The sequence below is a fragment of the Myiozetetes cayanensis genome, unplaced genomic scaffold (assembly GCF_022539395.1).
Source record: "Myiozetetes cayanensis isolate MyiCay16 unplaced genomic scaffold, myiCay2020 scf27, whole genome shotgun sequence".
Lineage (NCBI taxonomy): Eukaryota > Metazoa > Chordata > Aves > Passeriformes > Tyrannidae > Myiozetetes > Myiozetetes cayanensis.
In genome coordinates, this window is record NW_026087488.1 from 4,429,118 (window position 1) to 4,456,827 (window position 27,710).

Here is a 27,710-nt window from a genome sequence, read left to right on the forward strand (position 1 = left end):
TGCAAAGCTCAGCTGAGCGTGACGCTGCTTGTGTAACGCTGCGTGTCATGGTAATGTCTCCTGGCATTTCAGCGTCTGCACAAGGCCTGTAAACCCCAGACTGCCTCTGTCCTGCGGCTGCTGCAGCACGTGGCATCCCCTTTGCCAGCTTGTGCCTGCTTTCCAAAGCACATCTCTTCCTGCCAGGCACAGGTATTGGGCCAAGTTTGCATCAGGTGTGCCCATAAAGTGATGTGCTTGCTTTGTGAGCATCAGCTTGAATAGCCTGTTTCCAAAAGATGTATTGGTCCAAGTGCAGTAGGGAAGACCTGCTTCATTTTGGCCCTCCTTTCCTGCCAGGAAGCAGATGAAAAGCTGTTGTTTTGTGAGCATGAGCCATGCATGGGGATTGGGTTGGTGGTGTCTGAGGCTAGAGGATATTTAACAGCTCTCACTTAACCATCAACAGTGGTAGAGAGGGATTGTGATTCAGTGCTCAAAATGGTTCATGGGCAGAAACCCTTCTGACTGACAGAGGACAGGTTTAGATTGGATATTAGGAAGAAATTCTTCCCTGTGAGGGTGGGGAGGCCCTGGCACAGGTTGCCCAGAGAAGCTGTGGCTGCCTCATCCTGGGGAGTGTCCTAGGCCAGATTGGACAGGAGCAACCTGGTCTGGTGAAAGGTGTCCCTGCCCATTGCAGGGGGCTGAAAGATGATGTTTAAGGTCCCTTCCAACCCAAACCATTCTTTGACTCAATGTCTTGATTCCCTCCTCTTCCTTTTTTTTTCAGAATACGAAGCATTACGAGCTGTTGAACTACAGTGAGCATGGGACGACCGTGGACAATGTTCTGTATTCGTGTGACTTCTCGGAGAAGATGACGCCCACTCCTCCCAGCAGTATTGTTGCCAAAGTGCAGAGTGTGATAAGTGAGTGTTGAGGCAGAGCCAGCCCCATGTACCACCACAGGGAGTTTTTGGAGGGGGATGGGAGTGGGTGGAAATCCTTGGTGCCCATTGTTCTGCAGTGGTTGGTGCACCCTTTGCAAAAAGGGGAGCCTCACCACAGGGTTTATGGGGTTACACAAGACCTTCCTCTGCAGCCTGAGGCGCTCTCTGCTCTGCTGTTAACACCACTCCAGCCTCCAGTGGTGGAGTTACCACTCCAGGTCCAACCCTGAGGCCTTTCCCCATGCATGTCCTCCCTTCCCAGGCTGTGAGAAGATCTGGGCTGTCCTGCAGGCATCCTGTCCCCACGTGGCTCACTCCTGTTCTCCACCTGATCAGCTTCCTCTTTTTGGGCTGCCAAAATAGATATGTAAATGCCTCGAACTCTCTGGGACTGTGAGGAGATTCCTGTTTCCCTTAGATCAGCTGCTCACTGCAAACTGAAATACCTCATGGCTGAAGGATTTTACCCTGAGGCACCTCAGCAGCCACCCCTGTTGATGAAAACAAGCTGCCACTGACCTGCCTAAATCTTACCAATTTTTTTTTCTTCATTCTTTTGCAGAACGACATAAAAGCAGAAAACAAGAAGAGGAGCCACATGAAGAAGCTGCTGTGATGAATTCACAGGCACAAGGGCAGCATCGGAAACCTTGTAACTGTAAAGCCAGCAGCTCCAGTCTGATCGGGGGCAGCGGGGCTGGCTGGGAGGGGACGGCCCTGCTCCACCACGGCAGTTACATCAAGCTGGGCTGCCTGCAGTTCGTTTTCAGCATCACCGAATTTGCGACCAAACAGCCCAAGGGGGATACTGCCTTAGTACAAGACATGGACTTGGAGGAGAAGCTTTCTCTGAAACCCCACCAGGTGCCCGTGCTGCGGTCCAACTCAGTTCCCTAGGAATTTTTAGGAAGAGAGCTTTTGAATTAAGGAAAACGCCCTCAGACTCTTGGCAATGCAAAAATGTACAAACCGAGGTGGGATTTTTCTGTGTCGGCCCAGAGACTGTTCACACGCCGTTTGCATGAAATGAAGAACGTTTAACTTTTTTTAATTTTTCTTTTTTGCTCAAGTTTTAGGGGCATTTGCACATATATTTGTACTATACATTTCATTTTAAAAGGAAAACTGCAGTGAGAGCAGGACGCGTCAGAGCGAGGGGCGACCGCTGTCTGACTCGAGGACTCTCTCTGACAGATAGTTCCCATGCAGTTGTAAAATAATCAGAAACTTGTTCTATTTTGTGCCAGTGACAATAGTTTTATATTAAAAGAGAAATACAGTTTTCATACAGCAAATCTATACAATATCATTGTTTTATTTAATGTAAAGAAGCGCTCTTCTTCCCACAGTTATTTTTTCCCATCCCTCCCTGCTATGGTTGCACTACAAGTAGCTACTGTGTATTATGGGCAGTGAGAAATGAGTTCTTTTCCTGGTGTCCATCTTATTTTTTATTTCAAATAAGGAAAAGTGTTGGATTCTGTGTAAATACATCAGTGATGGCATTTTTCAATGTTTTAAAGCTGTGTACAGTGCTACATGTGGTATGACGTTCCTCAAATTGTCTATTGTAGCAGATTGTTTGTCGTAACCTGTCTGTCTCTTTTGTTTCTCTGCCACCTCCCCGCAGCAGAACAGCTAGTTCCACTGTACATAGTAATTGTAACGTTTTAGACTTTACAGAAACTTTCCTGTATTCTGTATATAAAAAAAAAATACTTCACATTCTGTTTTCTCGACTGTCTGTCTTCACTCGTGTCACCACAACCTGGAGCTTCCTTCCCCCCAAGTGTCTGACCACAGCAGAGGAGCCTGAGGTGGGGCTGACAAGGCTGGGATGGGATGGAAGGAGCCTGAGGTCCTGTAAGGGGGATGTGGTGGGATGCTGGTGGTGTGGGAGGGAAGAGGGTGAGGACTGGAAGGTGATAAAATCACCAAAACCAAGTTGAGTTGTAAGGGACCTTTGAAGGTCATCTAGTCCAACCCCCTGCAATGAGCAGGGAAGTCTTGCAAGTCAGTCGGGTCCAACCTCACTTCAAATGTTTCCAGGGATGTGGCACATCCAGTTCTGGGCTCCTCAGGACAGGAGAGAGATAGTGTGTCTGGAAGCAACCTGGGAGATAAGGGGACTGAAGCCCTAATTTACAAAGAAAAGGCAAGGAAGTTGGGCCTATTTAGCCTGGAAAAGAGCTGACTGAGGGGATCTTACCCATGTATTTGAGAAGCTGAAGGGGGTGTGTCAGATGTTGGAGCCAGGCTCTTCACAGGAGTACTGAGCAATAGAACGAGAGGCAGTGGGCAGAAATGGGAACAAGGGAAGTTTCACCTCAACGTGAAAAGGAATTTCTTTACTGTGCAGGTAACTTAAGCACTGCAACAGGCTCTATGGGGAGTGCTGGACTCCCTTTCCCTGGAGGGAAACTTGGGTTACAGTCCCAAGTGCGCTCCAGGGGCTGGACTAGATGACCTCCGGTGTGGTCCCTTCCTACCTGAACCATCCTATGATTCTGTGATTTCCCACCCCTCGGGACAGGAGCGGTGGGGTCTGGCCCGGGGGGGGCAGGCGGTGCCCCTTGCCCTGTCCCCGGGGCATCGATCGGGACCCGCGCTGACCCGCATTCATCCTCTCCTCGGAGCCACGAATCGACCTCGCTTACCCTCCCCTCGAGCCGCGCGTACCTTGCCCCGTCCGTCCGTCCGTCGGTCCGTCCCGCCGCCGCGGGGAGGCGGGGGCGGCTGCGGGGCGGCCCCAGCGTGGCGGGGCGGGACCGGGAGGTGCCGGGCGGGGACGGGGTGGAAAGGAATCTCACCGGTAGCGGCGGCGGCGGCGGAATGGGGTGGGCGCTGCTGGGCGCGGGGCTGCTCCTGGCGCTGTACACGCTGCTCCGGCACGGGCTGCGCAGCGCCCCGCGCCCCCGCGCCCGCCCCGCGCTGCGCGGCCGCACCGCCATCGTCACCGGTGAGCGCCGGGAGGGGCCGGGAGGGACCCGGGGCAGGCCCGGCCCCCGCTCACCCGCGCTCACCTCCGCTCCGCAGGGGGAAGCAGCGGCATCGGGGCGGCCACGGCGCTGGAGCTCGCCCGGTGCGGGGCCCGAGTGATCCTGGCGACCCGCAACGCCCTGCGGGGAGAGGCCGCCGCCAGCCGCATCCGCACGGTGAGCTCCCCTCACCGGCACCCCCCTCGGGGGACCTCCAGGCACCCTCCTGGGCACTCCGATCCATGTGACATCCCGAGGCAGCACGCGGGCATCCCCAGACACCCCCATGGCACCCCCAGGACACTCCTGGCACCCCACGGGCAACTCCAGGAGACTCCCAGGATACCCCCATTTCACACCTCCCCTGGCACCTCAGGGTAGGACATCCCTGGATATCACATGGGCACGCCCAGACACCCCCTGGGCACCCTGAGGACACTGCCATGGCATTCCCTCAGCCCACCAGCGTTACCCTGAGAAACCCACAGGTACTCCCAAGAGACTCCCCAGACACCCTTAGGCACCACCAGGACACCCAAGGGGACATCTCTGGGCGTCACATGAGCAACTCCCTAAACACCCCTGTGGGTACACCAGGGATACCCCCAGGCCCTCCCAGGAGAACCCCTGGCACACCCCAGGGACACAGAAACACCCCAAGGCATGGGCAACCTGTACCATGGGGGGAGCTGCGTGGGCACTCCCTTCATGCTGGGGGGTCCCAGTATACTGCAGCCCCTGAGCATGCTACAGCCCTTTCACCCTGGGCCAGAACCAGCCCCCAAAGCATCTCCCCTCTCCCCAGCTGGATCCACCCCCACCCCAAGCAGGGTACCCCCAACCCAAGGCAGGATACCCCCACCCCTCGCTGTCCCCCAGCCCTGCTCCAGGCTCTGCTGTGCCCACAGGAGACAGGGAATGAAGAGGTGCGGTTCATGCACCTGGACCTTGCCAGCCTGCGCTCAGTGCGAGCCTTTGCCAGCACCTTCCTGCGGCAGGAGCCCCACCTGCACCTCCTCATCAACAATGCGGGTGAGTGCCGGGACCCCAAATCCCCCTGCCCCCTTGGGGCACCCGCCGTGGGCTGCCATTGCTTTCTGTGCAGGGGTGAGCGCCGGGGGCACGACAGAGGATGGCTTCAGCCTCCCCTTCCAGGTGAACCACCTGGGCCACTTCCTGCTGACCCAGCTGCTGCTGGAGCGGCTGCGGAGCTGCGGGCCCAGCCGGGTGGTCATTGTCGCCTCCAGCGCCCACTGTGCCGGCCGCCTGCACCTCGAGTCCCTGGGCCGCCCACCCCCGGGGCTGTTCTCCGCCTTCCAGGACTACTGTGACAGCAAGCTGGCCAACGTGCTGCACGCCCGCGAGCTGGCCACGCGGGAGCAGGACACGCAGGTCACCTGCTACGCCGTGCACCCAGGTAGGACCCAGCGCTGGGTGGGCTCACCGTCAGCGTCTGTGTGGGGTGTGCTCTGCACAGCTTTGTGTCCCTGTGTGTCCTGACCTCGTGCTTTGCATGGTGAAGTCACGTGCACAGGGAGTGTTCTGCACAGTGCAGCCTTTGCACAGGGAATTGATGCACGTGGAGCGTTGTCCCCTTGCATGGTTGTTACTCTTTGCACAGCGTGTCCTTTTGCACATGTGTCCCTTTGCACGGCATGTCCCTTTATATGGTGTGTCCCTTTGCAGTGCCCGTGTGTACAGTGTGTCCCCTTGCACAGTGGACCCTTACACAAATATCCTTGCGCAGAGCACCGTGCACCACTGACCCCCCACACAACCCTTGCATGGCCAGGGCAGGCGTGGTCAGTGCCAGCAGACATTCACAGTCACGCTGCCCGTGCCAAGGCCACCATGGCCATCTCTCCCCCGTGCGCTGTGGGGACGCTCCACATCCACATGTCACCCCGTGCAGGGTTTGTCAACACAGCGTTGTTCCGGTACGCGCCGCTGTGGCTGAAGCCGCTGCTGCTGCCGCTGGCCTGGCTGCTGTTCCTGGAGCCGTCCGAGGGCGCGCAGGTGGTGCTGGACTGTGCCACGCGGGACGGCCTCGAGCCCCTCAGCGGCCGCTACTTCACCGACAGTGGCCCCCAGCAGCCGTGGCCACGGGGGCGCGATGATCGGCTGGCACGGGCGCTCTGGGAGGGCAGCGAGCGCCTGGTGGGGCTGAGGGAGGATGAGGTGGGACCCTCTGCAGCTGCTCCCGCTGCTCCCACACAATAAAAGTGATGGTGGCAAAGAGGGAGCCCGTCGGGTCATGTGTGGGGGTGAAATGAGGATGTGCGAGGAGCCGCGGCACGCAGGGGCAGGTGAGCACGTGAGGGCTCAGGCACAGGCACTTACCAGGCCCTGCTCTGCCTGGGGTGGTGTGTGTGTGACACAGAATGAGTGTGCAAAGGGGGTGGTGGGTGTGTGCACACCGCAGTGTGTGCATGGACAGTGTAAGGCAGGGGTGGGTGTGCTGCATGCATACACACACAGAGCAGCACACACATCCCACCTTGTACGTTTGTGTGCACACTGAAGCACACGCAGACCTCCCTCCCTTGCACACCTATGCACTTGCTGCAGTGCACACGCGCCTCTTTCAGGCACACACCCTTCTCCTCTTGGACGCCCAGTGTCACACCCCCCTTTGCACAGCGTCTCACACCGCCTTGCACACCCGCTGCGGTCTCTCCCTTGCACACCCCAACATGGCGGCGCCCACGGGCCTCCCTCCCCCGGCGTGAGGCGCCGACCTTCCCAACATGGCGGCGGGTCCCGGTCCCGCCCCCCGGGGTGGGCCGCCGACCTCCCCAAGATGGCGGCACCCGCGGGCCGCGCCCCCGCCGAGCGGGGCGCGGGGGTTTGTGGGGGTGGGCGGCGGTGGTGGTGGGGGCGTTTTGGGTGATTGCGGCACGGTGGGGCCCAGCGAGGCGCTGGTGGTGTCAGGTACGGCCCGGGCTGAGCGGCAGGAGAGGGGCTGAGAGGTCCCTGTCGGGGTGGGGGGGAAGCACTGAGGGAGTTGGAGGTTCTGGCTGTCAGGGGGCTCTGTGGGGTTCGAGGGGTCCCTGGTCGTGAGGGGACCATGAGGGAGTTGCGAGGGGTCTCTGTATTGGGGTCTGCTGGGAGGGGGGGGATTAGGGGTCTTGGCTGTGAGGTGCTCTCAGTGGTTTGAGGAAGGGGACCCTGAGGGAGTTGGGAATAAACAGAGGGGAGATGCTGTAGTGGAATTGGGGGCATCTCTGTAACAGGATATGCTGGGAAGGGCTCCTGATGGGAATTGGGTGGGTCTTGGCTGTGAGGGGACTGTCAGGGGTTCGAGAGATCCCTGTCGTGGGGGGATCCCGAGGGAATTGTGGGGGTATCTGTAATGGAATTGGGGGGCATCTCTGTAATGGGGTCTGCTAGGGGGGGGTCCCTGGTGGGAACTGGGAGGTCCTGACTGTGAGGGACGTCTCAGGGGTTCAAGGGGTCCCTGTCAGGAGGGGACCTTGCGGTGTTGTTGTTCCAGGGGTGCCCTGCTGTGGGTGGGCACTGAGTGCTGGGGGTGTCCCTGTGAAGCAGGGCTGGGGGGCAGCTCCCGCTGTGTGGACCCCTGGGCTCTGGGGTGGGGTCTCTGCAGGGACCCCTGGGCTCTGGGGTGGGGTCCCTACGGTGCAGAGCAGTGGGCGAAATCTGCTGCCAGCAACACCCCCGATGCTGCTGATTTTGGATGATGTCAGGCAGTGGCACCGACAGAGCTTTGGGCCCCCCGGCCAACAGCAAGTTGGCTTTGCTGGGGAAGAGGACAGAACTTTATTAATTATTGTTAGGTTAATTAGTTATTCTTAGTGATGTAAGGGCTGGGAGCTTCGCTCTGTGACAAACTGGGGCCAACTGCAAGGTAACAACCAGCTTAGACACAGATGTTGATCACTTCAGGTGTCCTCCATCGTGTCACATCCCCATTGTCAGTGCTGGCCCAGGCTTTGGGGTGGGTGCTGTGACGCTCAGACCTAAACTCACCCATGTGAACATCAAGGATGTGCCTCAGTCATGGCTCTGCTGCGCCTTGTGGAACTACATTGTTGTGTTTTTGGAGCCAGAGTCTCCAGTGGACTGTGGCTGTGTAGTTATCAGTTCATCTCTCTCAGATAATAGACTTGTTACGGGAATTCCTGAGGAGATGCCAGGAGCAGGCTGCAGTCCTGGAAGCAAATACACCCGCTGTGGGCATAGTACAAACCAGGAACCTGCGAGATTCCTGGAGCAGCAGTATTCCTTGCGGTTTCCTGGTCTCGTGCACATCTCTGCAATTCCCAGTGGAATCTAGAATTGATGCTGTGCTTCCCTCCAAAGAGACTCCCGTCAAAATTGGCGCTGCTTGGTGAAATGCCACATTTGCGGGAAGATTGGGAAGCTGTGCTCCAGGTGTGCCCGCAAGTCTTAAAGCTTGGGTTTGCTTCTGTTCAGTTCTGGAGTTTGCAAAACACAGCTCGCAGGATGAACCAGCAGGAATTTGTGGCATCTGCTGGCAGTTCCAAGTATTGTGCGTTCCCAAAACCCAGAGCAGCGAGCCAAGGACACTCCTGGACGTACAGCCGTGTTCTGGGAAGGGTGCAGAGATCACCCCTGGCTCTGCCAGTCGGAATGGGCTTTGGAGCTGCCACCAGACATGGTTTTCCTCTGCTCCTGCACAACTTGGTCTGCAGACACTTTCTGTCTCCTGAGGGCACCAGCTGGGAGCTTCAGGGGCACCCAAGAGGTTGTGGGAGCTCTGCAGCTCCTCTGTGATCATGTCACTACCAGGACATTAGTGGGAGGGTGTAGCTACAAGCAGTTGTAATTCCAGGAACTCGTCATGTTCCTCCAAGGAAAAGAGAGGACCTCGAGGGCCAGCATTAATTTGTATGATACTAAGTTGGATTTGAGGAGAGAGGAGAAGGCAGGAAGAAACCAATAATTACCAATAAACCAAAATAGTATTAAATCCATTTTAAGTAATTTAAATCAAATATTATTAAAAACAGGCTTTTGCCTTGCAGTCTTGAATTGTCATACAATTGTTATTTGAAAGTCTTCACTTTGTGGGAGGGCACCTCCAAACCATGAAGCCAGTTGAAAGTTTTCTTTATTGTAAATTTAGCTTGTGCCTCTTGGCCTTTAGTTCTGGGCCTCCCCTGGCATGTGGGGTTTTTCTGGGGAAGGGTGTTCTTTCTTTTCACTTTCTTGTGAGATATTTGAGTTCCTCCAGTGTTCAAGGAGCAGCCAGCTGTGCCTTGGAAAAGTGGAGCTTTGTAGCCTTATTTGGGAAGCTGCTTCCCAGGCAGGGCTCGGCTCTCTCCGCCGGCGCTCACGGCCTTCCCCTGTTGAGCAACATCCACCTCCTTCTGAAAAACTGCACTCAGCTAAGTGACCCCCCGGTGAATTGTGGAGCCCAGGCTTTGTAAGGCTCTGTAATGATGGTTTTCCCAAATTTTGGGTGTAACTTTGCTGGGTGAGGTTTGGTGCAAGCTCTGAGGAGGCGGTGGCAGGCGCCTGGCGCATCACTGAGCCCACTGCAAGCACAGCTGGAGCGAGTTGAGTTTTCAGGGAGATACACAAAGTACCTCTTCATCCTAATACCCAAATGTTCCCACCAGCCAAATAGGCTGTGAAATGCTGGGTTTGGGTTACAGTCTGGTCGAACGCGGCTTTCGTGGATCAATCTGCTGATTTTGAAATATAACGCTGTAATATTTCCACAGAGTCTCATTATAAGGAAATATAATTTATAACGGCCATGTTCATATCTTACAGTTACCAAACAGTGTTGCCCAAATCTCTGCAGTTGGGGTGCTTTCCTTCTGGCTGTGGTCGGCTGCAGGGTGGCACTGTGCAGGAGCAGCCCAGCAGCAGAGGAGCTCTGAGGGGAACACCTGGAGATACGTGACAGGGCAAGGTTGGCCCAGCCCTCCGTGTTCCTGCGTGAGAAAAAACTTACTGCTTCAGCAAAAATTCAGGGTGTGAAAGAAGGAAAAAGATCAGGGGAATGCAACCCAGCCAACCCAGCTGCATGCCCTAGGAGAACACTGCCACAAATACGTTGCTGGTAACACCTAGAAGAACACAACCACACATATTTGCCACGTCCAGCTAATCTGATTCCCCTTTGGGTGAGCAGAAGTCAGCCTGAGAAATGCAGTGCAGTCCAGTTTCTCAAACTTTAGTTTAGTGCAACACCCTTTGGGGCTCCTTGGTGTCTGTCAAAGTGAAAAAACAACTAGCAGTTAATTCTAGTTTTGTGTAGGCATTTGCGGCTGCACCCCAGCAGCTGGGGGTAGTCAGCCTTTCCAGAGCCACTCTAACGCTCTCCCATCCTGGTGCTGCATCCCTCTTATCCCTGCAAGAACTGATTGTGATTTTGAGGCTGGTATTTTCATGGTACTGCTGTAAGTTGAAAGCCTGAAATAAAGATTTCTTGAGGCTTTGCAATCCCGTCCTGCAAAAGACCTACAGTCCACAGTGCAAGGAGGAACAGGTTTCTCAGATAGTATGAAATGAATATTTCCAAGCCTGGAAAACCATTGCCAGGGAACTTGACAGTAGCTCACTGTTCAGCTGAAAGAATTTATCAAGTCCCTTGTTTTGGCTTGGATAATGGAATCAAGAATGTGCTTATTGAATTTGCAGAGAGTACTGAGCTGGGAATGGGTTTGAGAGCTTTGAAGAGCTGGATTAGAGTCAAAACAAACTCAGCAGATTGACCCAATGGGCAGAACGAAATCTGATGCAGTTCAGTAAGGAGAAATGCAGAGATTACACTGAGGTGAGAACAACTGATTGCATGAAAATGGAATGAGAAGGTCCAGGCCGTGTCCTGTGGAAAGATGAGGTGAGCAGCAAGAGCCACCTGGGCCCTAATGCTGGTGCAGTTCCAGTTCTTCAGACTCAAAAATAATAGGAGTTTGTGGGAAGCGAGCAGGCAGCTTCAACTGAGGTTTTGCCCTGTCTGTGTTCATGCCTTCATTTCAAACTGTCCCCCAGGGTTGAGCTTGAGGTGTTCTACCTCTTGCACCAGGGAAACTGTGTGCAGGAAACTTGTAGTGGCACTACAGATGGTTTTTAGGAAGCCAAAAATCTTTCCCCACAGTCGGTTTGTCACTGCTTGTGATGCTCAGTGTTTGCTGACAGAGTACAGCATCAAGGCTGGTCTCAAGTCATGAGGTTACCGGTGCTCCAAAGGGCCCCTACACAGCTCCTCTGTGATGTTTCTTTCTCAGGAGGTAATTCTTCACCTTTTTGCAGGTGGTGGAGCTCAAGGTTTACTTGTCAGGTGCTTGCTAAATCTCCAGGACTTGCAAATTACTCTTTGGAAAGCATGGCAGGAGAGGGAGGTGGACAATAGCCTCAGGCCTTTCCTTTTAGTTTCCAAGAGGAATTCTGAGGTGGTATCTCTGTGGTATTGTTTTGTAGCTTCCTTGTGGTTTGTGGTCTCTGAGTTTCGGTTTACAAGAGAAATTGCTAAATGTGTTTTTAAACTCGCTCTGTAGCATTGATACTCATTTAGTCATTTTGATATAGATTACATTCCCAAACAAGATAACCAGCATAATCTGCTTTCATCTGCTGCAGTGACCATCAAAGGCTTTTATGGATTCAACTCAGAACCTTGCATCTTTCTAAATTAATTTTTGTTAACCTTGGACCATTTCTGCATGTGAACAAAGCCTAATTTATATGCACATCGTGGCCTAAGAGCCAGACAGTGACTTTAGTCTGGGCCCTGCTTTAGGACATGATTTTCTTTATGTATGCCTTTGCTTTCCTCTCTCTCTGCATTATCTCTTCTGTCAGTAACTGTTTTCAATTATCAGTTTTTTCCTTGTCTGTCTGCACTCAGCAGCCTGTTTACCACGACCAGGTTTCGGAATGCTCACCACTTCCTGCCAGAGAGGTAACTCAGTGCCCAGGTTACCTGGGGAGAGCAAACAACACAGAGCTTGTTCAGATTGTCCCAGCTTTGATGTTTTGAGCACTGTGTCCCTGTGACTGTTGGGGCTCACGTTCTTCTTTGCCCGCCATCCATCAGGGCAGCAGCTTCCTGCATCTGCTGAGAGCTCCTTTTATCCACCAACTCCCAAGCGATTAATCTTATTTCATAAAAAAAAGTACAAAACCAAAACAGACAACATACTTTCTTCTGGCTCTGGGAATTCTTGCTTGAACATGGAAGCCCTTTGGGAAGAGGCCAAGCTGGCTGGCAGCTCCCTGGCTATGAATCCTCCGTTTGTGGCCCCACAACAGTGCCCCGGAAGAGCACGGTGCATGTTTGTGGAAGTGGCCAAGTGACTGTGAGACCCAGGCTGCTGGAACAGTGGGCATATTATAGCTAGAAAAGGCAATTTCTCTGCCAAATCTCATTGTGCAAAAGGGTTTATTCTTTAGCCTTGCAAAGATTTCGCTTTGTTGGTTCCTTTTTCACTCGAGCTCTGAGAATTGAGAAAGAGGTGGCAGGGCTGCCGTGGAAAAATGAGCCCTCAGCTCCTTGCCTTACCAGGACGGAGCTCTGCTGCACTCAGATGTCCAGCGTGCATGAAAGCAACCAGCTGGCATCCTGCTCCTCCTTAATGTTTTAAGATTTCCCTGTTTTTCTTATGCTTTGCACACTTTTTTGACATATAATCTGGCTCAGTAGACCGTGATGCGTAGCGCCAGGAAGCAAATGTGGAGCTCGCTTTGGGTGTGATACTAAATAAGGTATTCCTTGCATTTCCTGAGGAAGAAAAAGAACATCTGTGTGGAGAGACATGTTCCTGTAACAATGGTGGGTTTAGGGTGCAGAGCTTTCTCAGATTATTAAGAAATGATTAACAGAGTTCGGTAAAGACCACACAGACCCTGTGAAATAAAATACCTTTCTGTGTGGAGCTGCTTTTCCTGACTGCCAGGAACACCTCCCTTCCTGTTCTTGGAAAACAAGGGCCTGGCTGAAAGGCTGAGCTAACTGGGCTGACGTCCTCCAAGAAATGTTAAAGACCTTGTGGTTGCTGCAGGATATTGTGTCATCAGCTACTGTAACACTTGCCTGGCTGAAATAGCCTTCCAGCTACCAGAAGAAGCCATCCAAGGGCTGGCTCAGGGGTTGACAGGAGAATATTCCTCTAGGCTGTGGAGAACAGGAGATCTGAAAAAGTCTGTAAATCGGTTTCCCATTTGTGTTTAATTCCTACTGAAAAAGAAGGGTGAAGAATTGTAAATGGGACTGATCTGCTGGTTCTGCTTGATCGCTTGATCCTCCCAGCCTGTGTCCTAACCGGGGAGCTGCAGAGCTCCTCCCTTCCCAGGCATGAAACCCAGGGTGGGTCACTGGCAGGGTACCCTCTTGAAAGCAGCAGGTGTCTTGTTCCTTGAAGCAAAGGTATGAAAACCCAGACAGCATCTTCCAGCTTCACTGGGATCAATCTTAAATGTGTCAGAGGAGTTCTGGAGGCTGCCTGAACCCTGGGCACAGCCAGCTCTGAGATGGACCATCAAAGCATCAGGCACTGTGCTACTTGCACAAGTCAGAATTAGGAGATATTCTGGGGGAGCTCAAGGGTTCTTCCTTCCTCCAGGAGCTTCTCTGGGAATTTAAGGGTGGTTTGCAGTGTGTAGTGAGGGAAAGGAAATGGATTTCTAATGTGGCTTTCCCTAACAATTGATATCACAGTTGAAGATGCTTCATTGATTCTGATTGCTAAAAGTGCTTAAACTGCTTAACAAAGTAAAACTAAAATAAAATCCTGGTTTGAAATACAGTCAGTTTCTGCCTGTTACTGCTCTTCATTCTGAATTGCTACAAGTACTATTTTCCAGTTTTATAAGACAATTCCAAAAAAAGGTTGCCTTGGGAAAATGGCCATGTGAAAGCCTGTGGAGGTGAGGAAGAGCATGGGGTTCCCAGATGGGCAGGCTTGTTGTGAAGTTGTTCTGCTCATGACTCGTTCTGGATGCAGTTTTTTCCTGCCCAAGAGCACCGTGCATGTCTGTAATCCCAGTGTCCCTGTGCTCTCTGCTGTGCTGCAGGTGGCTGCTGTGGCGTTGATGAGAAGCACTGTGTGTATGGAGGCTGGGCTTGGGCTTGGTGGTGCATTACTGACACCCAAAGGTAAGGAGACCCCCGTTATTTGTGGGGTTTTTGGAGTAGGAATTAGGCAAAGCCGTCCCAGTGGGGCTGTCAGCAGTATCTTTGGGAACATGGGACTGGGTATGAAACCGTGGATGAGCATCAGAGTTCTTTGCTGACTGTTTGCATGGGGACAGCTGTGTGTACACAGTGCAAAAGACACAGAAAAAGAAATCCCGTGCTTTCAGCTGCAGTACTTTTCAAATGGCCTCTCTGTCCACACCTCTCCTCAAACCCAGGGTGATCGTGTTTGTTTGGTTTTTTTTCCTTTTTAGTTGTGTTTTATGGTTTTTTTTACATAAAACCCACCAAGCTGAGAGAACCAACTGACTGGTCAGTGTATTTCTTCCTGTGCTGGTGCAGTGAGTGCTGAAGAGGGAAAAAGCTCTGCTGACCTTCCCAGCTTTGAGGCTCTGGCAGAGGTGCTGGCAAGGGCACTGGGTTGGCTCATCCATGAGTTCACAAGAGGAGCCAAGTTCTGCCCAGTACAGCCCAACCCCTCACCCAGTAACAAACCAGTTTGTGGCCTGCAGTGCCCCCTCCTGCTCCTCAAGTCTCTCTTTCTGAAGATCTGCTGACTGCTCTCACCTTGGGAGCAGATTGTTCTGATTTAAAACCACGGGACTGCCTTTCTCTCCCTTTTCTCAGGAATTGGAATTGGCTTGCTGCTGCTTACGGTCTGGTGTCTGAGCTAACGTGCTGTGGTAGTGCTCCTGTCCTGCTAATACAGCTCTTTGTCTCTAGGATCTGTAGGGGTGCCAACTCTCTCCCAACACATCCCTCATGCTCACCAATACAGGCTTCCTCCATCTGTGTAAAAAAAACAACAGGGCAAAGGATAAAGATGTGACTTTTGGGTTTTGTACTGAGCAATGGGCAGAGGTTGTAGCTAACCCTTACTGCCTGGTCTTCCAACCTGTTTTCCCTGTTCATGTGTTGCCACTAGCAGACAATTGAGCGTGTTGCTGCCCTCACTCTGTGGATGATACCTGGGGGTCATGCACCTTTCCTTGCTCCAAGGGGTCCTGGCTGCTGCTGTGTTTAATCCAGGCAAGCTTCATTCCCAAATTTTTGTGAGACATCTTGTTGGGAGAGCTGTTAATTGAGGAAATGGTTCCTGCTCCTACTCTTCTTATGTGAGAAGTGCAGAGAGTGATGCAGGACCTTGACCTGCTGAGTGCAGGAGATAACAGGTACATTTGGGAGGCTGATTTATTAAGGATAGGCTGAATCCAGGGCCAAAACTGCTTGCCAGGAATGAGCTGTTATGTGAGGGAGAGATCCGGTCATTATTTAGCAAATGGGGCTCTTGACAGGAATTCCAGCACCCAGACAAATCTTTTAGTTTAAAATCTATACTCCCAGTTCACACCACGGGATGTGGGGCTTAATTCTGCCTTTGAAAACAGAGCCTTTCCCACATGCCATAAGCTGTGCCCCAGATGGAGCCCACTGCATTAACATGAAGAGTGAGGCAGATTTCCTCCTCTGAAATTAGGACATTTTTTCTGGAACTGCCAGTGCTGCGAGCAAGAGAGACAGCAGCAATTGTGTTGCTGTCAGCGGCGTCCCGCCAGGTAGCACTAACCTGGGAACAAAAGGAACAGTTAGAGCTGGCAGGGTGCTGGGCACTTATCCTGCTGCAACCTTGAGCACTGGGGAAAAAACAAGGAAAACAAAATGCTGCCCTTGTTTAGGGATCAGAAATAAAAGCAGGGAGAGAGACAGTGTGGTCTAATATGCCTCTGGGGGAGCCAAATGGTGTTAATTCAGCTTCCCAGGACAGACTTGGAAGCAGCTTCTCTCGTCAGTGCCTTAGCCAGGGGTGGGTAGCCAGGTCCCTACCATTTTCATTTTGTCTGGCCTCTCTTAAATGTTGACATAGAAGCATCTAAATTATTAGGAAAATGAATTTTCTGTGTGCAAAGACTACTTCAACAGAGAATTCCAGCTGACTCCAACCTGGCTGTCCAGGTGGGATAGATGGTTCAGTTTTGTGTGCAGGGTGGAGATGAGACCCCAGCCTGCCTATCCTCAGTAAAAGAAGCAACTGCATGGTATAAACTCCCTGCCAGAACTAGGGAAGCTGCTCTGGCCCATCATTACAGAGCCCTGGGAGTGGGCAGTGGGAGAAAGGCAGACTGAGCAGGGAAAAGCTGAAACCTGAAAGTCTCGTCCATCCTTTGCAATGAGTGTCTTACTCTCTGGTTACTGCTCTGTGTATTTGCTGTCCTACCCTTATTCCTCGCTGCTCAGAGTGTCTTTGGAGGTTATGACCATCCTGTGTCGCTGTGAGAATGTTGAGACATCGGAGGGGGTCCCACTGTACGTAAACAGGGGCTGCACAGGTAATAATCCACCAGCTTCCTAACACACTGTCTAACTGTTTGTCCCTCTGTTTTGAGCAGCAGCAGCAGCAGCCACAGGATAACATAAAACCTAATGGTTTTCTAATGGGACAGAAATCTCGATACCCTCCTCTCCTTCCCCCTTCTCCAGCACTTGCCCTGAGGCACTCCACAGTTTATAGGTAGTGCAGACAGGTGCATCCTTGGCAAATTCCAAGTTCAGCATTGCTGTGCCTAACATTTGCTCCTGCTGTAACCCTTTCCTTGCCAGCACTGTTTCCATTGTGGGCTTGGTGGAGAGCAGAAGGGCATCTGCTTTTGTGTGGAGGCACAGTCAGGCCAGGTTGGATTCTGTACAGGATTTGGGACAGGTGGGAAGGCAGGCTTTGTGCTGTTTCAAAGGAAACCTGTACACGTGTAGGCAAATTTGCAACCATACCTGGCTCTGCAGTTTTGGCTATGGATTTCCACTCAACCCTCCTTCCTCCACGTGGAGACAGTGCCCATTTTTCATGTTGTCATGTTTGAAAGTACAGCACAGAGACCTCGGATGAGCAGCACCACACAGGACTGGCATTGGCACTGTGAGCAGCTGTGAGCCCACAATAACCCAACATCCCTGTGAACTGCCAGCTAAGCAGCAGCACAGCTTGGAAATCAAATTCAAAGTGTAGATTAGGTTTTCAGAAGGCTGAAATCCCGCAGTATCTGATTAAAGCTCTGAATGCACATGGCAAAAAATGTCTGTGCACGTCCTGGACAGTGGGATCTGTTTTATCAGCTCCCAGTTTGCGTGCCAGTTTAATTAGGACAGTGGCCAAGGCAGGCATGAACTTGCAGGGATAGGTTTCAGCACTTCCAGCCAATCCTGGAGTGACTCAGCTTGCATGCAGCAGCCCAGGGCAGCCCCTTCATGGTTCAGATGTTTGACCTAATGTTCACTGACACAAACTCTCTGCCCTGTGGCTCCCTGTCCTGACTCCCAACGCCTTTCCGGCTTGTTATGGCTGACACGGGAGCTTCCTGAAACAGAGCCTGCCATGGCCAGGCATGTCTCTTGTTTTTACAGATCGTGACCTGCTGGGTCTGACCCAAGTATCTCATGCCCACCTTGGGTGACTGAGAAAGCTCTGGAGCTGCAGGATCTGTTCCTGGGTGCCTGATGCTCTACAGGCCTTGGCCTTAAAGAGCTGGAGACTCATTTCTATTTGCCTTTGGGTCACAGGAAGAATAGAGGAGAGATGAACTAAATCAGAGGGTAGGTCTGTGGTAGTGCTAATCCAGGGCTGCTTCTTGCAGCATCAGTGCCAGGTTCTGCCAAGCACAGGGCTGCTGTGCAGGGAGTGGGAGCATCCCAGTTCCGTGCTGTGCTTTTAAACCAGTGACACCATCCTGCAGTGCCGTGGCACAGCGAGCCTCTGACTGAGGGCCCTTTGGAATCCCAAAGCTGCCAGCTTCTGGCCCCTCACTAGCCCAGCAGGAGACAAAGGGTCACAGGATCATTTCCAGCCTTTGCTGATAAATTACCTTTAAGCATTATCTGAAAATCTACTTCTTGGTCAAAGTGCCCTGTCTGTCTCCAGTCACAGATGTGCTTCCTCGGCTGCACTCTGTGCCTGTCTTGCATGACCTGTGATGAGAGTGGCAGCTAACCTGGGGCAGGAGATGCAAAGGGAAGAGGTGAGTGTGTGTAACCTGGAAATGTGCAAATATTTTACATTTTTTGGCAGGATTTCCCTAGAAATAATGACGTTACAGCCCAGGTGTGAGGACGTAGAGATGGCAGAGGGGGTAGCTATAACTGTCACAGATGTGGCACAGGTACAGTAACTCCAAAACATCATTTCAGGAATGGATGTCTCTAACTTACCTCTGGTTTTGCCCCTTAAGAGGTTACTGTTGTTCAGGGGGAGAAGCCAACTGCTCTGAAACAAATCCTTGTGCAAAACCACAGTGTCCTTGTTGGTTCAAACACGCTCCAGCATGTCCCGTGTGGTGAAGGGGGTTATGACCTCTCCTTCTCTCCCCATAATCATTTTTTTTCTGGTGTCTCATTTGTCCCTGGGGCAAATGAGGTGTGTGGGGGTGACTTGATGTGTTTGTGGAATGCTGATGTGCCACGGTGCCCTTGGAGCTGTGTGTGACCCCACTGGACTGAGCTGTTCCCTCCAGAGGTGGCATCGAGCATTATATTGCTTTGGATATTATTTAGCACATGGACCTTGCAATTCTTCACAGTGAGTTAAAGCTTAAAGAAAATAACTTAGTCCCTCCAGGCACTAAGATTTGTGTGTGAAATTTCTGGCTTGAATTGAATTTTGATTCTCTCCAGCCTTCTTCAAATGTAAGAACTGCTTGTGACAGCACACTGAACCCTGCTCTTCTGGGAGTCTGAGGTCTGCTGCCCTAGTACAGCCTGTCCTTGTGCCCGGGTCCTGCCCTGGGGAGGATGCTGGGAGGTAGATGTTAGCTTTTGAGGGAATTTGGCTCCGTGAATAAGCAGCTGGAGGCTTCGATTGAGAATTTCTCCTGACAGCTCATTCTGGGTGTATAAACCAAGAGTGGCTCTCAGTGCACACAGGGCTGGGGTCACTGTGTGTCCAAGGCATGTGCAGGTGGGTTATCGCAGGAGAGGTGGCTGCCACATTCCCTGTGGGGAGCTCTGGAGCTGAGGGCAGCTGCTGAGTGACACAGTGATGTGATCAAAATCCCTGATGGCTCAGAAGGCTCCCCCAGGGAAGAGCAACTGTGGTGCTGCTGCAGCCCTTTGAGACCGAGCGCTTGACAGATTTCCCCCAGTGCTCCCAGAGCAGCAGGTTCCTCCTGGCTTCATTGGTTTGCTCTGAGCTGATGCTGCAGGGGAGCTGTGTTTGTATGTATGTATGTGAGGATTTGGATTCGGCCAGGAGCAGTTTTTGGATTACCACATGTGACAGGAGGGCTGGGCATGACCGTGACTCAACAGCAGATAATCCATCATCCTCCTGCTGTTGGGAAACAGGGATACATGCAAGAGCACCAGCATGGGAGCCAGCATCTTGGGCACATCCTGGCACTGATGATGTGAGCCAGCATCCTTGGCTTCATCTTATCAGTACTACATATCCACCTTTTAGTTCTTTTCCAGTTCTTTATATCCATGGTAGCTGCTAAGGTGTCACATAACCCCAGTGGTCTTTGCATGGTTGGCAAAGTGTGAGCACCCATGTCTCCCTTCACGCTCATTTCCTAAATCTGTAGGCTTTTCCTTCTGTTTCTGTGAAGGCAGCATTCCCTTTTGTCCCTAGTTTTTGGGACATGCCTGTCTAGGCTGGGTGGTGTGTGGTAGCAGAGAGCTGGATCACCAGGTGCCTTGGTTCAAAAATGCAACTCCCACTTCCTCTCATTCATGTTACTCTCTCTTCCCACTGTTCATTTTTTTTCTCTGTCTGTTAATTTTAAAGGTGAGAGGCGAGGAATTGCCATGCAGAAAGCAGACTTGAGGCTGTTGGGGATGTGCATGGCACAGGTTACCCTAATTTTGCAGAAGTACTTTTGAGGCAAACGTTTTTCCTTTCAGAACTTGAGCAAAAAAAGGAAAACAAATTATTTCTAGAGAAAGAGCTTTTAGAGTGTTTGCTGTAATGATAGAAGTGCTTAATGTGCGTAAGGATGCTGTTCTTTTCTTGAAGAGGGATGTAATGAGTGCTCACCAGTAGCCTCCTTCCTGTGCTGGCTGGGTGCTGGGATGTGCTGGGATGCTGCTGCCTTAGGCCAGCGCTGGGCTCCACATCCTTCTGTACCATTTTCCTGAGCCTCGGGCTAATTGGATTCTCTGGACTGGCCCCACACTGCGAGTGCAGCTGGCTGGAGCTGGAGCGGGGTGCGGCGGTATCGATCCTCCACACCGGATTGTTGGATGGAGGCTCTGATTCCCTGCCAGCTGAGTCCTCTCCCTCTGATGGGAATGACATTTGAAGAGGCGCCGAATGTCGCAGTGCCCTGCCTGAAATCCTGCAAACACGCTGAGCACAAATTGCTCAACCCCGGTTTCTTTTGTGCAGCCTTGGCTGTGGAGGTTGGTGTCCGTATTCTGCGCAGAGCCAGGCTCTGAGCTGTCCAGGGCTCAACAGTTTAGGCTGGCTGGCTTTATTCAGAGGCTAAACCATTCCTTGCTCCTAAGTACCGCAGGGATTCTCTTAATGAACATCCTGCTCCGTGCTCTGTCCTCCCCGCAGCTCCCGAGGGTGGGGATTGTTTAGAGAGGTGGAATTGCTGGCAGATGCACACCATAAATGTTGCTGCTGAGTCTAATTGGTTTTGATACTTGCAAAAACCTCGTGGAGGGCTCATGCTCCCGGGTGCAGCTCCACAGCAGCTCTCCCAACTCCCCCTTGTGTGGGAAGAGCACAGTGCTGGGTGCAGGGACAAGAAAACTGGGGCCTGACCCCAAAAGGATCTCAGAGGTTTTGAGACAATACAGAAGAGGATTGCCATGCTTAGCTGTGATTCAGTCTGGCATTTTGACCGAGAGGTCCCACCTGGGAAGCAGCATTAGGAAATAGGGTCAGCCCAGTTCAATGTTTCTTCATGTTATGAGGGACAGGGTTGTGGCAGGTAAGTCCTGGCCAGCTTGCCATCCCCTTAGAAGGTCATGGTCAGTCCCAGTTGTCCTGACAGAGTAGGGGCCAGGTGCTACTGTTTGGCTCCAGAGGGATCATTTTGGATGTGTGGGCTGTCAAACGAGGCTTTCTCAAGAAATAGCTGTGTTGCTTTTGCCAGCTGAAAGCGCTCTTGTAGGTGTCAGGATGAGGTCTGTAGGCTGTGAATCCCTCAAGAGTGTGCACTGGGACCTCAGAGGGTCCCTGTGGTGTACCTGAGACTTTGGAAGTCTCTGAGCCAGGTCCAGCCAGGGCCCTTGGGGCAGGACATGGGGTGCCACCAGCCCCTCGTGGGACAGGGTGCTTCCTGGGTGCCCAGCCCAGCTGTTTCCATGAGAGGGTGCTGTGGGACTTGGAGATCTGTGTGGCTGCAGTGGCACTGCTCCCTTCTCTGGTGTTGCCATGCACAGAGACACCCCTATGTCCAGGCTTTGCCTGAGCCCTCACACTGGACATGGCCACCAGGAGCTGTCACCTTGGTGGGTTGTAGCTGCTCATAGTTTTGTGCTGTAGAGCTCTGTGAGCATAGATCTCCACTGCCTAACACACCCCACAGGGATCTGTAACCCACTTTGCCTTTACAAAGCAGCCCTGTGACCAGCAGGACCGTGGCTTGTCTGGAATGGGGATGCTTTTACACCTGGCTCTGACTGTGGGAGGTGAAAGAGGTGGCTGTGTCCCATCTCTAGGGATCACCACCAGACTGACCATGTGGAGCAGAACAGCCAAGTCCTGGCCATGACACGTTGGGGACACCTCAAAGGACAGCCAGGAGCTCCTTGCCACAGGCAGGACAAACCAGTGTGCTGTGACCATATTGTCTCATCTCTCCTTCCAGGGAACACTGAATGGAGCCCCTTTTCCCAAGCTGTTCCTTGGGCACATCAGACTCTTTCTTGTTCTCTGCCTTTCCTGGCTCAGAAAAATTAATTCTAGTGAAGGAGGAGGAAGAGAAAAGTAACAAAATGGGCTTTGGCCAGGGGTGGTAATAGCAAGCCCTCTCCTGGCTCTGGTGTTGATGCAGTGGCTGAACTGGTAGTTCAGGGCTCTTGGTAGGGTTTCCATCAGATGGGACAGGTAGGGCCAGGCTCTGTCCCTGCTGCTGTGGGACAGATGGCTGCAGGGATCACCTCTCCACACTGAGATGCCATCAGGGTTTGGAGAGGTGTTTGCTCTGGCCACTGGTGTGTGCCTGCAGCAGGGCTGTCCCCTGCAGCATGAGCAGGGGCTCGCTGGCTGGTCCAGTGACCTGGCTCAGTGTGGTGACAGCTCAGCGTGATCCCTTGAAGCATCAGTAGCACGGGGGCCTGGCAGCCTGGTGGTGGTACTGTTGCTTCTGCTGCTGCTGCTGCTGTAGGGTGCCTGGACAGGCACCTTCAGTCCCTTTGGTTTTGTCTCCTGTCTCTAGGTGAAGATAATGACCGAGATGGAGCTCCTGGGTGTGGTCTGTGAGCAGTTCTTGGGGAAGAACGTGCAGGATGTGAAGAACGGGTCCTTCAGACGCTGGAGGGACACCTGCACTCCATCCTAGGTGCAGAGGCGCTCGTCCCCTGAAGGCATCTCGAGTGGCTTTGTCTCTCCTCAGCTGGCTGGTCCCAGTGGTATCGCTGCCACTGCAGCTGCCACACAGGACCTGCCTCCACTGACTGCAGAGGTGGCATCTCCCCTCCAGCAGCTCCTGCTGCGCGCTGTGATAAATGACTTTTCAGTGCCTGCAGTGAGAGATGTCTGAGTCCCTCATGGGTTACAGGTAGCGTGTGTGGGGGTGGTGGTTGCTCTTGTGAGACTGAGATGTTGGTGCCACTGCAGGGGCAGAGGATTACAGCCTTGTGCCCAGGCCTCAAGAGATAAGGGACAACAAGGATGTTTCTGAGCTTAGACCCGCGTTGTTGTGCGTTACCTGTTCCAAATAAAGTGCTTCACCTTCCTTCCCCCTGCAGGGGCCCTGACTGTGGAGCAGATCTACCAGGACAGGGACCAGATTGCCAAGCTGGTGCGGGAGGTGGCAGCCCCTGACGTAGGGCACGTGGGGATCGAGATCCTGAGTTTCACCATCAAGGTACAGTCAGACATCGAGTGCTGCACTATGGGCAGAGCTGTAGGAGCAGCAGGGCAGAGCCTGGCTCCGGCTCCTCTGCCACAACCGGCTGGAAGGCTCCGGCTGACAGCCTGCCCCAGCCCTCCGGGAGTTTCCATGACAGCCGCCGCAGCATGTCCTGTATCCAGGCAGCTGGGCCAAGAGCACCGGGTTAGCTGCCTCTGTAAACAGGCTCGTGGAGGGAGCTGGCTGATAACCCAGCCTCCAGGGAGTCGAGGGAAGATGTTGGGAGAGCCCGCCTCTCCCTGCCCTCCCTGTTTGTTTGGAGCAGCCGACGTGGCGCGTTCTGACCTCGGCCTGACCGCACGAGTGGCTGCCCAGAGCTCCAGCAGGGAGGGAGCAAGATGGAGTCTCTCATTGGAAATGGTTGTGACTTATCTCCCCTCCCCAGGATGTCTGTGATAAAGTGGATTACCTGAGCAACCTGGGGAAGACTCAAGATTGCAACTGTCCAGAGGGATGCAGACATTGGAGTGGCAGAGGCCGAGCGGGATGCTGGCATTCGGGTGAGTCCAGAGATGTGCCAGCCTTCCCCAGAGCAGCCTGTTTAGCCCCAAGTGCACACCCTGAAGCTCTGCTTTCTTTTCCCTCTCCGCAGGAGGCAGAGTGCAAGAAAGAAATGCTGGATGTCAAGTTCATGGCAGACACCAAAATAGCAGATTCCAAACGGGCTTTTGAATTGCAGAAAGCTGCTTTCACTGAGGAGGCCAACATTAAGGTGAGAGTGTCCCACAGCCCACTGCTGTTCCCTGGAAGGTTTGTGATGGGGTTGGTGGCTCTGGGGCTTGTCAGCTTCTTCCTCCTGCATCTGTTAGGAGAGTTGGAAGTGGAGAACCCGGGACTGTGTGTCACTATTTGGGCTCTTGCAGCAGATTCCTCTCCTGTTTGCAGAAATTTGGTGGAACTAGGAGGACAGGGTGGGGAGGGTCATCCAGGCTGAACCTGGAGCTGGTTGGGCTCAAGTGGTGTGAGAAAAGGGCACAGAGAAGGACAGCACTGAGAACTGAGATGTCATCCCTGCGAAGAGGTTCAGTAACAGGAGCTGTGTCTGGTTTTAGGTCCTGCCGAGGGTCTTTATGTCTGTGCACAGGAGCTCGTGGCCCAGACCCCTCTTCTCTCCCCGCTGTGCAGACTGCGGAGGCCCAGCTGGCCTATGAGCTGCAGAGCACCCAGAAGATCCATCAGGAGGAAATCAAAACGGAGGTGGTGCAGCACAAGGAGCAGATCGATGTGGAGGAGAAGGAGGTGATCCAGATGGAGAAGGAGCTGATGGCCACTGAGGCAGCCGGCCGAGGCCGAGGCCTATCGCATCCAGCAGATCGCTGAGGGAGAGAAGTGAGTGAGCCCGTGACCTGGGCTGGGAGTACGGTGCTACCCCAGCTCACGGGCTCTCTGCAGAGATCTGGGCTGCTACAGCGCTGAATTTCCCTTTCCAGGGTGAAGCAAATCCTCCTTGCTCAGGTGGAGGCAGAAAAGATCCGCAAGATCAGAGAAGCGGAGGCTTTTGTGATCGAGGCCATCAGGATGGCGGAGGCTGAGGGGCTGAAGCTGAAAGCAGAAGTGCTCCAGCAGTATGGAGAGGCTGCCAGGCTGGCTCTAGTGCTGGATGCACTGCCTGAGTGGGCAGAGGTGGGTGGAGGACCAGCAGGACACTGAGTGGGGACAGGCTCCTCCTGTACAGCTGCCTGGGGACCAGTGGCCCTGTGGCTGGTTGCTGGCCAGGGGCTGCCTCAGCAGGCAGTGCAGGAACCCCTACCTCACTCCCTCCCCCTGCCTCTCATGGCCATGGCTTTGCTGCCTTGTGACAATGTGAAAGGGGTTGTCCCCTCTGTGTGTCCATCCTCCCTGCAGTGCCACCAGGGCCCAGCGCTGGGCCATGTCCCTTCCCCACCTGCCTCGATGCCTGTGCTCGGTGTGGCTGTTACAGCCAGACCCGTGTGTGAGGTCAGCCTGCACTGTGGTGGGGTTTTGGGGGTCCCTCCACAGACTCCTGCATCCCCAGCTTGGTGCTGGGGGTGGGTCCCTCCCGCTGTCCCAGCAGTGCCCCAGGGAGTGACCCACTGCAGGGGGGTGGGTGCTGCGGGCCCCCATCCCCTCCCCGTTGCCAGGGCGTTATCAGCCCCCGGTTGGTGCCGGCCCGCGGGCGGCGGGCGCAGATCTGGCGCTGTCCAGCAGGCGTGCCGGGCCGGGCCCCTGTATCTGCGTGTGCCCGCGCCCGCCGCCCGCTGCTGTGAGATAATAAACCCGTGTCACCTCCCGCCTGGGCTCTGTCTCGTGCCTCGCGCCCGCCTCTCCTGCCCCCAGGACCCCCAGGATTGGGCTGGCCGGGGGCTGCTGGTGTTCCCGGGCAGGTGTTCCCGCTGGGATGGGGGAGCAGTGGGTGTGCGGAGGTGAGGTCCCTGCTCACGCTGCTCCTGCAAACCCAGGGAACTGGTGACCTCCCCACGGTCACTGTGTCCCCGTGGGCTCCTTGCCCCGGACCTCCGTGGGAGTAGAGCCTTGTCCTGCTCCTGCAGGGGCACCCCAAAAGATTGGCACCCAAGGGTTTGGGGCAGGGCTGACATGGACAGAAGGCTCTGTCTGTCACAGCAGCCAGGCTGGTGGCAGCAGCTCATGTCCCCCTGTCCTGCCACAGGAACCTTCTTCCAGCCCCAAACACCCTTCCCTGTGCTGGGGGCCAGCTGGGTAGCTCTGAGGGTACCTGTCCTGCTTGGGGTCACCCTGTGAGCAGGAGCAGTGACAGCCAGCATGGGGACGCCGTGGGGGACTTTGCTGCAGTGATCTCCCAGGGGTAAAGATGGTTTCTCATGCCTTCCAGACCCTCCATGCCCCCCCCCCAGACACAAGGCAGGACTACAGGCCCTGTCCTGTGTGTCCTGCAGGGTGGCCCTGCAGATAGGCTGGGTGGGGACAGCTTGGCAGCCCCCAGCACATTGTTATCTGGAGCCAGACACACTGCCCTGGGCCAGCATGGCTGGTGGGAGGGCTGTGGCACACGGGGGTCTCCTGTGGCACCATCTCCTCACCATCTCTGTAGTACGAGCCTGGGGGGACACTTGGGCCCCCTCTGTCCCAAAGGGCACAAGGCCACAGGGCAGGGCTGCCCTTGAGTGCTCTGTGTGTTCAGAGTGGGCAGTGGGGCTGGCGTGCAGTGGTTGGGATGGGGACAATCCCATGGGGCTCACCTGGAGCTGGCAGGGCTGGAGGGACTCAAGGACACTTTGCCTGTGTTGCTGCTCTATGTGCTGGGGTGCCTGTGCCACACTTAGGGGAGCACTATGGGCTCCAGGACACCTCTGGGTCACTGCAGGGACCAAAACCAGGAGGGGATGGTCCCTTGCAGCCCCCACGTCCCCCACATCCTCATGTCTGGTGCCAGGGTGACACCAGGGCTTGACCTTGTGCCACCTCCTGCCAGGGTCTGGCCAGGCTGGGGGGAATGTGGGTGATGCTTGCCCCTGTTCCCGTCACCCAGAGGTGACAGCAGGTCTGGGGGCACCTTGTGTGGCAGGGCAGGGTCCCCGATAGCTGGACGCTGCTGCTTATCGGGACCCCCACGCAGACAGTCCCAGCGGGGGGTTATCACCTCCCCACAGCCGACTTCCAGGAATGCCGGCGTGTCCTGGCACAAACAACCCGGCACAGCGGCACGGCACCTGCTGCAGGATGTGACCCTGTGGGGACAGACAGGGCTGGGGGACACAAGTGACCAGGGTCATGCACAGGCAGGTGACGCTTATGGTCGAGGGTGCAGCCACTTGGGGACACGTGGCCAGGGGACAAGTATGATCGGGGTCATTCATAATGAGGGGACTCAGCCCTCTTGGGGACACATGTGGCATGGGGGGCATGTCCTTGGGGACACAGCTCGGGGATACCTCTCTGCAGGGGACACATCCCCCTGGGAGGAGGGTGCACTCACACAGGGGACATGATCTCCCAAGAAACTTGTTCCTGCAGGCTGGGGAGCGCATCTTTTTTTTAGGGGGACACACTGCATGGGGACATGTCCCTCAGGGGAGCATAAATGGCCAGGGGACATAGCACTTTGGAGGTCACCTACCCCAGGGGGACACAGGCTCCTCACCTGGGAGTGCCCTGAACCCACATGTCCCACCACCACCATCCCAGGCCCCATCCCCATGGACTGCCGCCCTGCCCTGTCCAACACCACTGTCCAGCAACTGGGAGCCAGTTTGCAATGGGGAGCTCCCCATTTGGGGTCCCCACAGCTGTGGGAAGGGATAATCCTGATGACCACAGGGGTCAAAGACAGGAGGGTGGGGGATTTGTGGGGGCCACCCCCACGTGCTGAATGCACAGGGGGTAACCCCCCACAAGCCCCCCATTCCCAACCCGCCCGTGGGCAATGCCAGGCTGGCAGGAGCTGCTTGGGGCTGTGCCCCCCTGGGCAGGAAGGGGTTAAGGGCCCTGTCCAGCTGTGCAGTGCAGATGTGAGATATGCAGATGAGGCAGAGCAGGTTTTATAAGGCGGGTGCAGACCCAGCACCCCACAAAGCCCCAGTGCCACCCCTATAGGTAGGTGCCACCACCTGGGGAGCTGCTCTCCTGCTCTGGAGTGACAGGAGTTGGGATACCACAGGAG

The 27,710-nt window shown here is 54.3% G+C and overlaps 3 protein-coding genes across 4 annotated transcripts in view; all 3 read left to right on the forward strand.

Annotated features, from left to right (window-relative positions):
• PHF12 (PHD finger protein 12) overlaps positions 1 to 2,666 on the forward strand; it is a 32,185-nt gene extending 29,519 nt beyond the window's left edge. The window contains exons 14-15 of the mRNA XM_050321777.1: positions 773 to 911; positions 1,495 to 2,666. Coding sequence (XP_050177734.1) covers positions 773 to 911; positions 1,495 to 1,829 — 474 coding nt within the window. The 3' untranslated portion in view covers positions 1,830 to 2,666. The remainder of the gene's footprint in view (positions 1 to 772; positions 912 to 1,494) is intronic.
• A 1,058-nt stretch (positions 2,667 to 3,724) lies between these two features.
• On the forward strand, positions 3,725 to 6,137 carry DHRS13 (dehydrogenase/reductase 13). 2 transcript variants are annotated; one of them, XM_050321780.1, is made up of 5 exons: positions 3,725 to 3,891; positions 3,969 to 4,087; positions 4,819 to 4,942; positions 5,016 to 5,327; positions 5,823 to 6,137. In XM_050321780.1, exons 1-5 carry the CDS (start codon positions 3,765 to 3,767, stop codon positions 6,128 to 6,130), a joined length of 990 nt encoding a protein of 329 aa, XP_050177737.1. In that variant the 5' UTR covers positions 3,725 to 3,764; the 3' UTR covers positions 6,131 to 6,137. The 2 variants fall into 2 exon arrangements, with proteins under 2 accessions (XP_050177737.1, XP_050177738.1); XM_050321781.1 differs by having other exon boundaries at positions 5,040 to 5,327.
• A 520-nt stretch (positions 6,138 to 6,657) lies between these two features.
• FLOT2 (flotillin 2) lies at positions 6,658 to 25,346 on the forward strand. Its single transcript, XM_050322120.1, is given in 12 exon segments — positions 6,658 to 6,841; positions 13,919 to 14,000; positions 18,097 to 18,187; positions 22,415 to 22,493; positions 22,496 to 22,537; positions 22,947 to 23,065; positions 23,496 to 23,543; positions 23,545 to 23,610; positions 23,703 to 23,822; positions 24,236 to 24,381; positions 24,383 to 24,439; positions 24,541 to 25,346. Coding segments are annotated over 12 exon segments (1,254 nt in total). The 3' UTR covers positions 24,761 to 25,346.
• Positions 25,347 to 27,710: the final 2,364 nt, after the last annotated feature.

Coding starts and splice junctions, on each gene's coding strand:
- DHRS13 (XM_050321780.1), top strand. CDS start 3,765: ATGGGGTGGGCGCTGCTGGGCGCGGGGCTGCTCCTGGCGCTGTACACG. Junction 4,088..4,818: donor CCGCCAGCCGCATCCGCACG/GTGAGCTCCCCT, acceptor CTGTGCCCACAG/GAGACAGGGAATGAAGAGGT. Junction 4,943..5,015: donor CCTCCTCATCAACAATGCGG/GTGAGTGCCGGG, acceptor CTTTCTGTGCAG/GGGTGAGCGCCGGGGGCACG.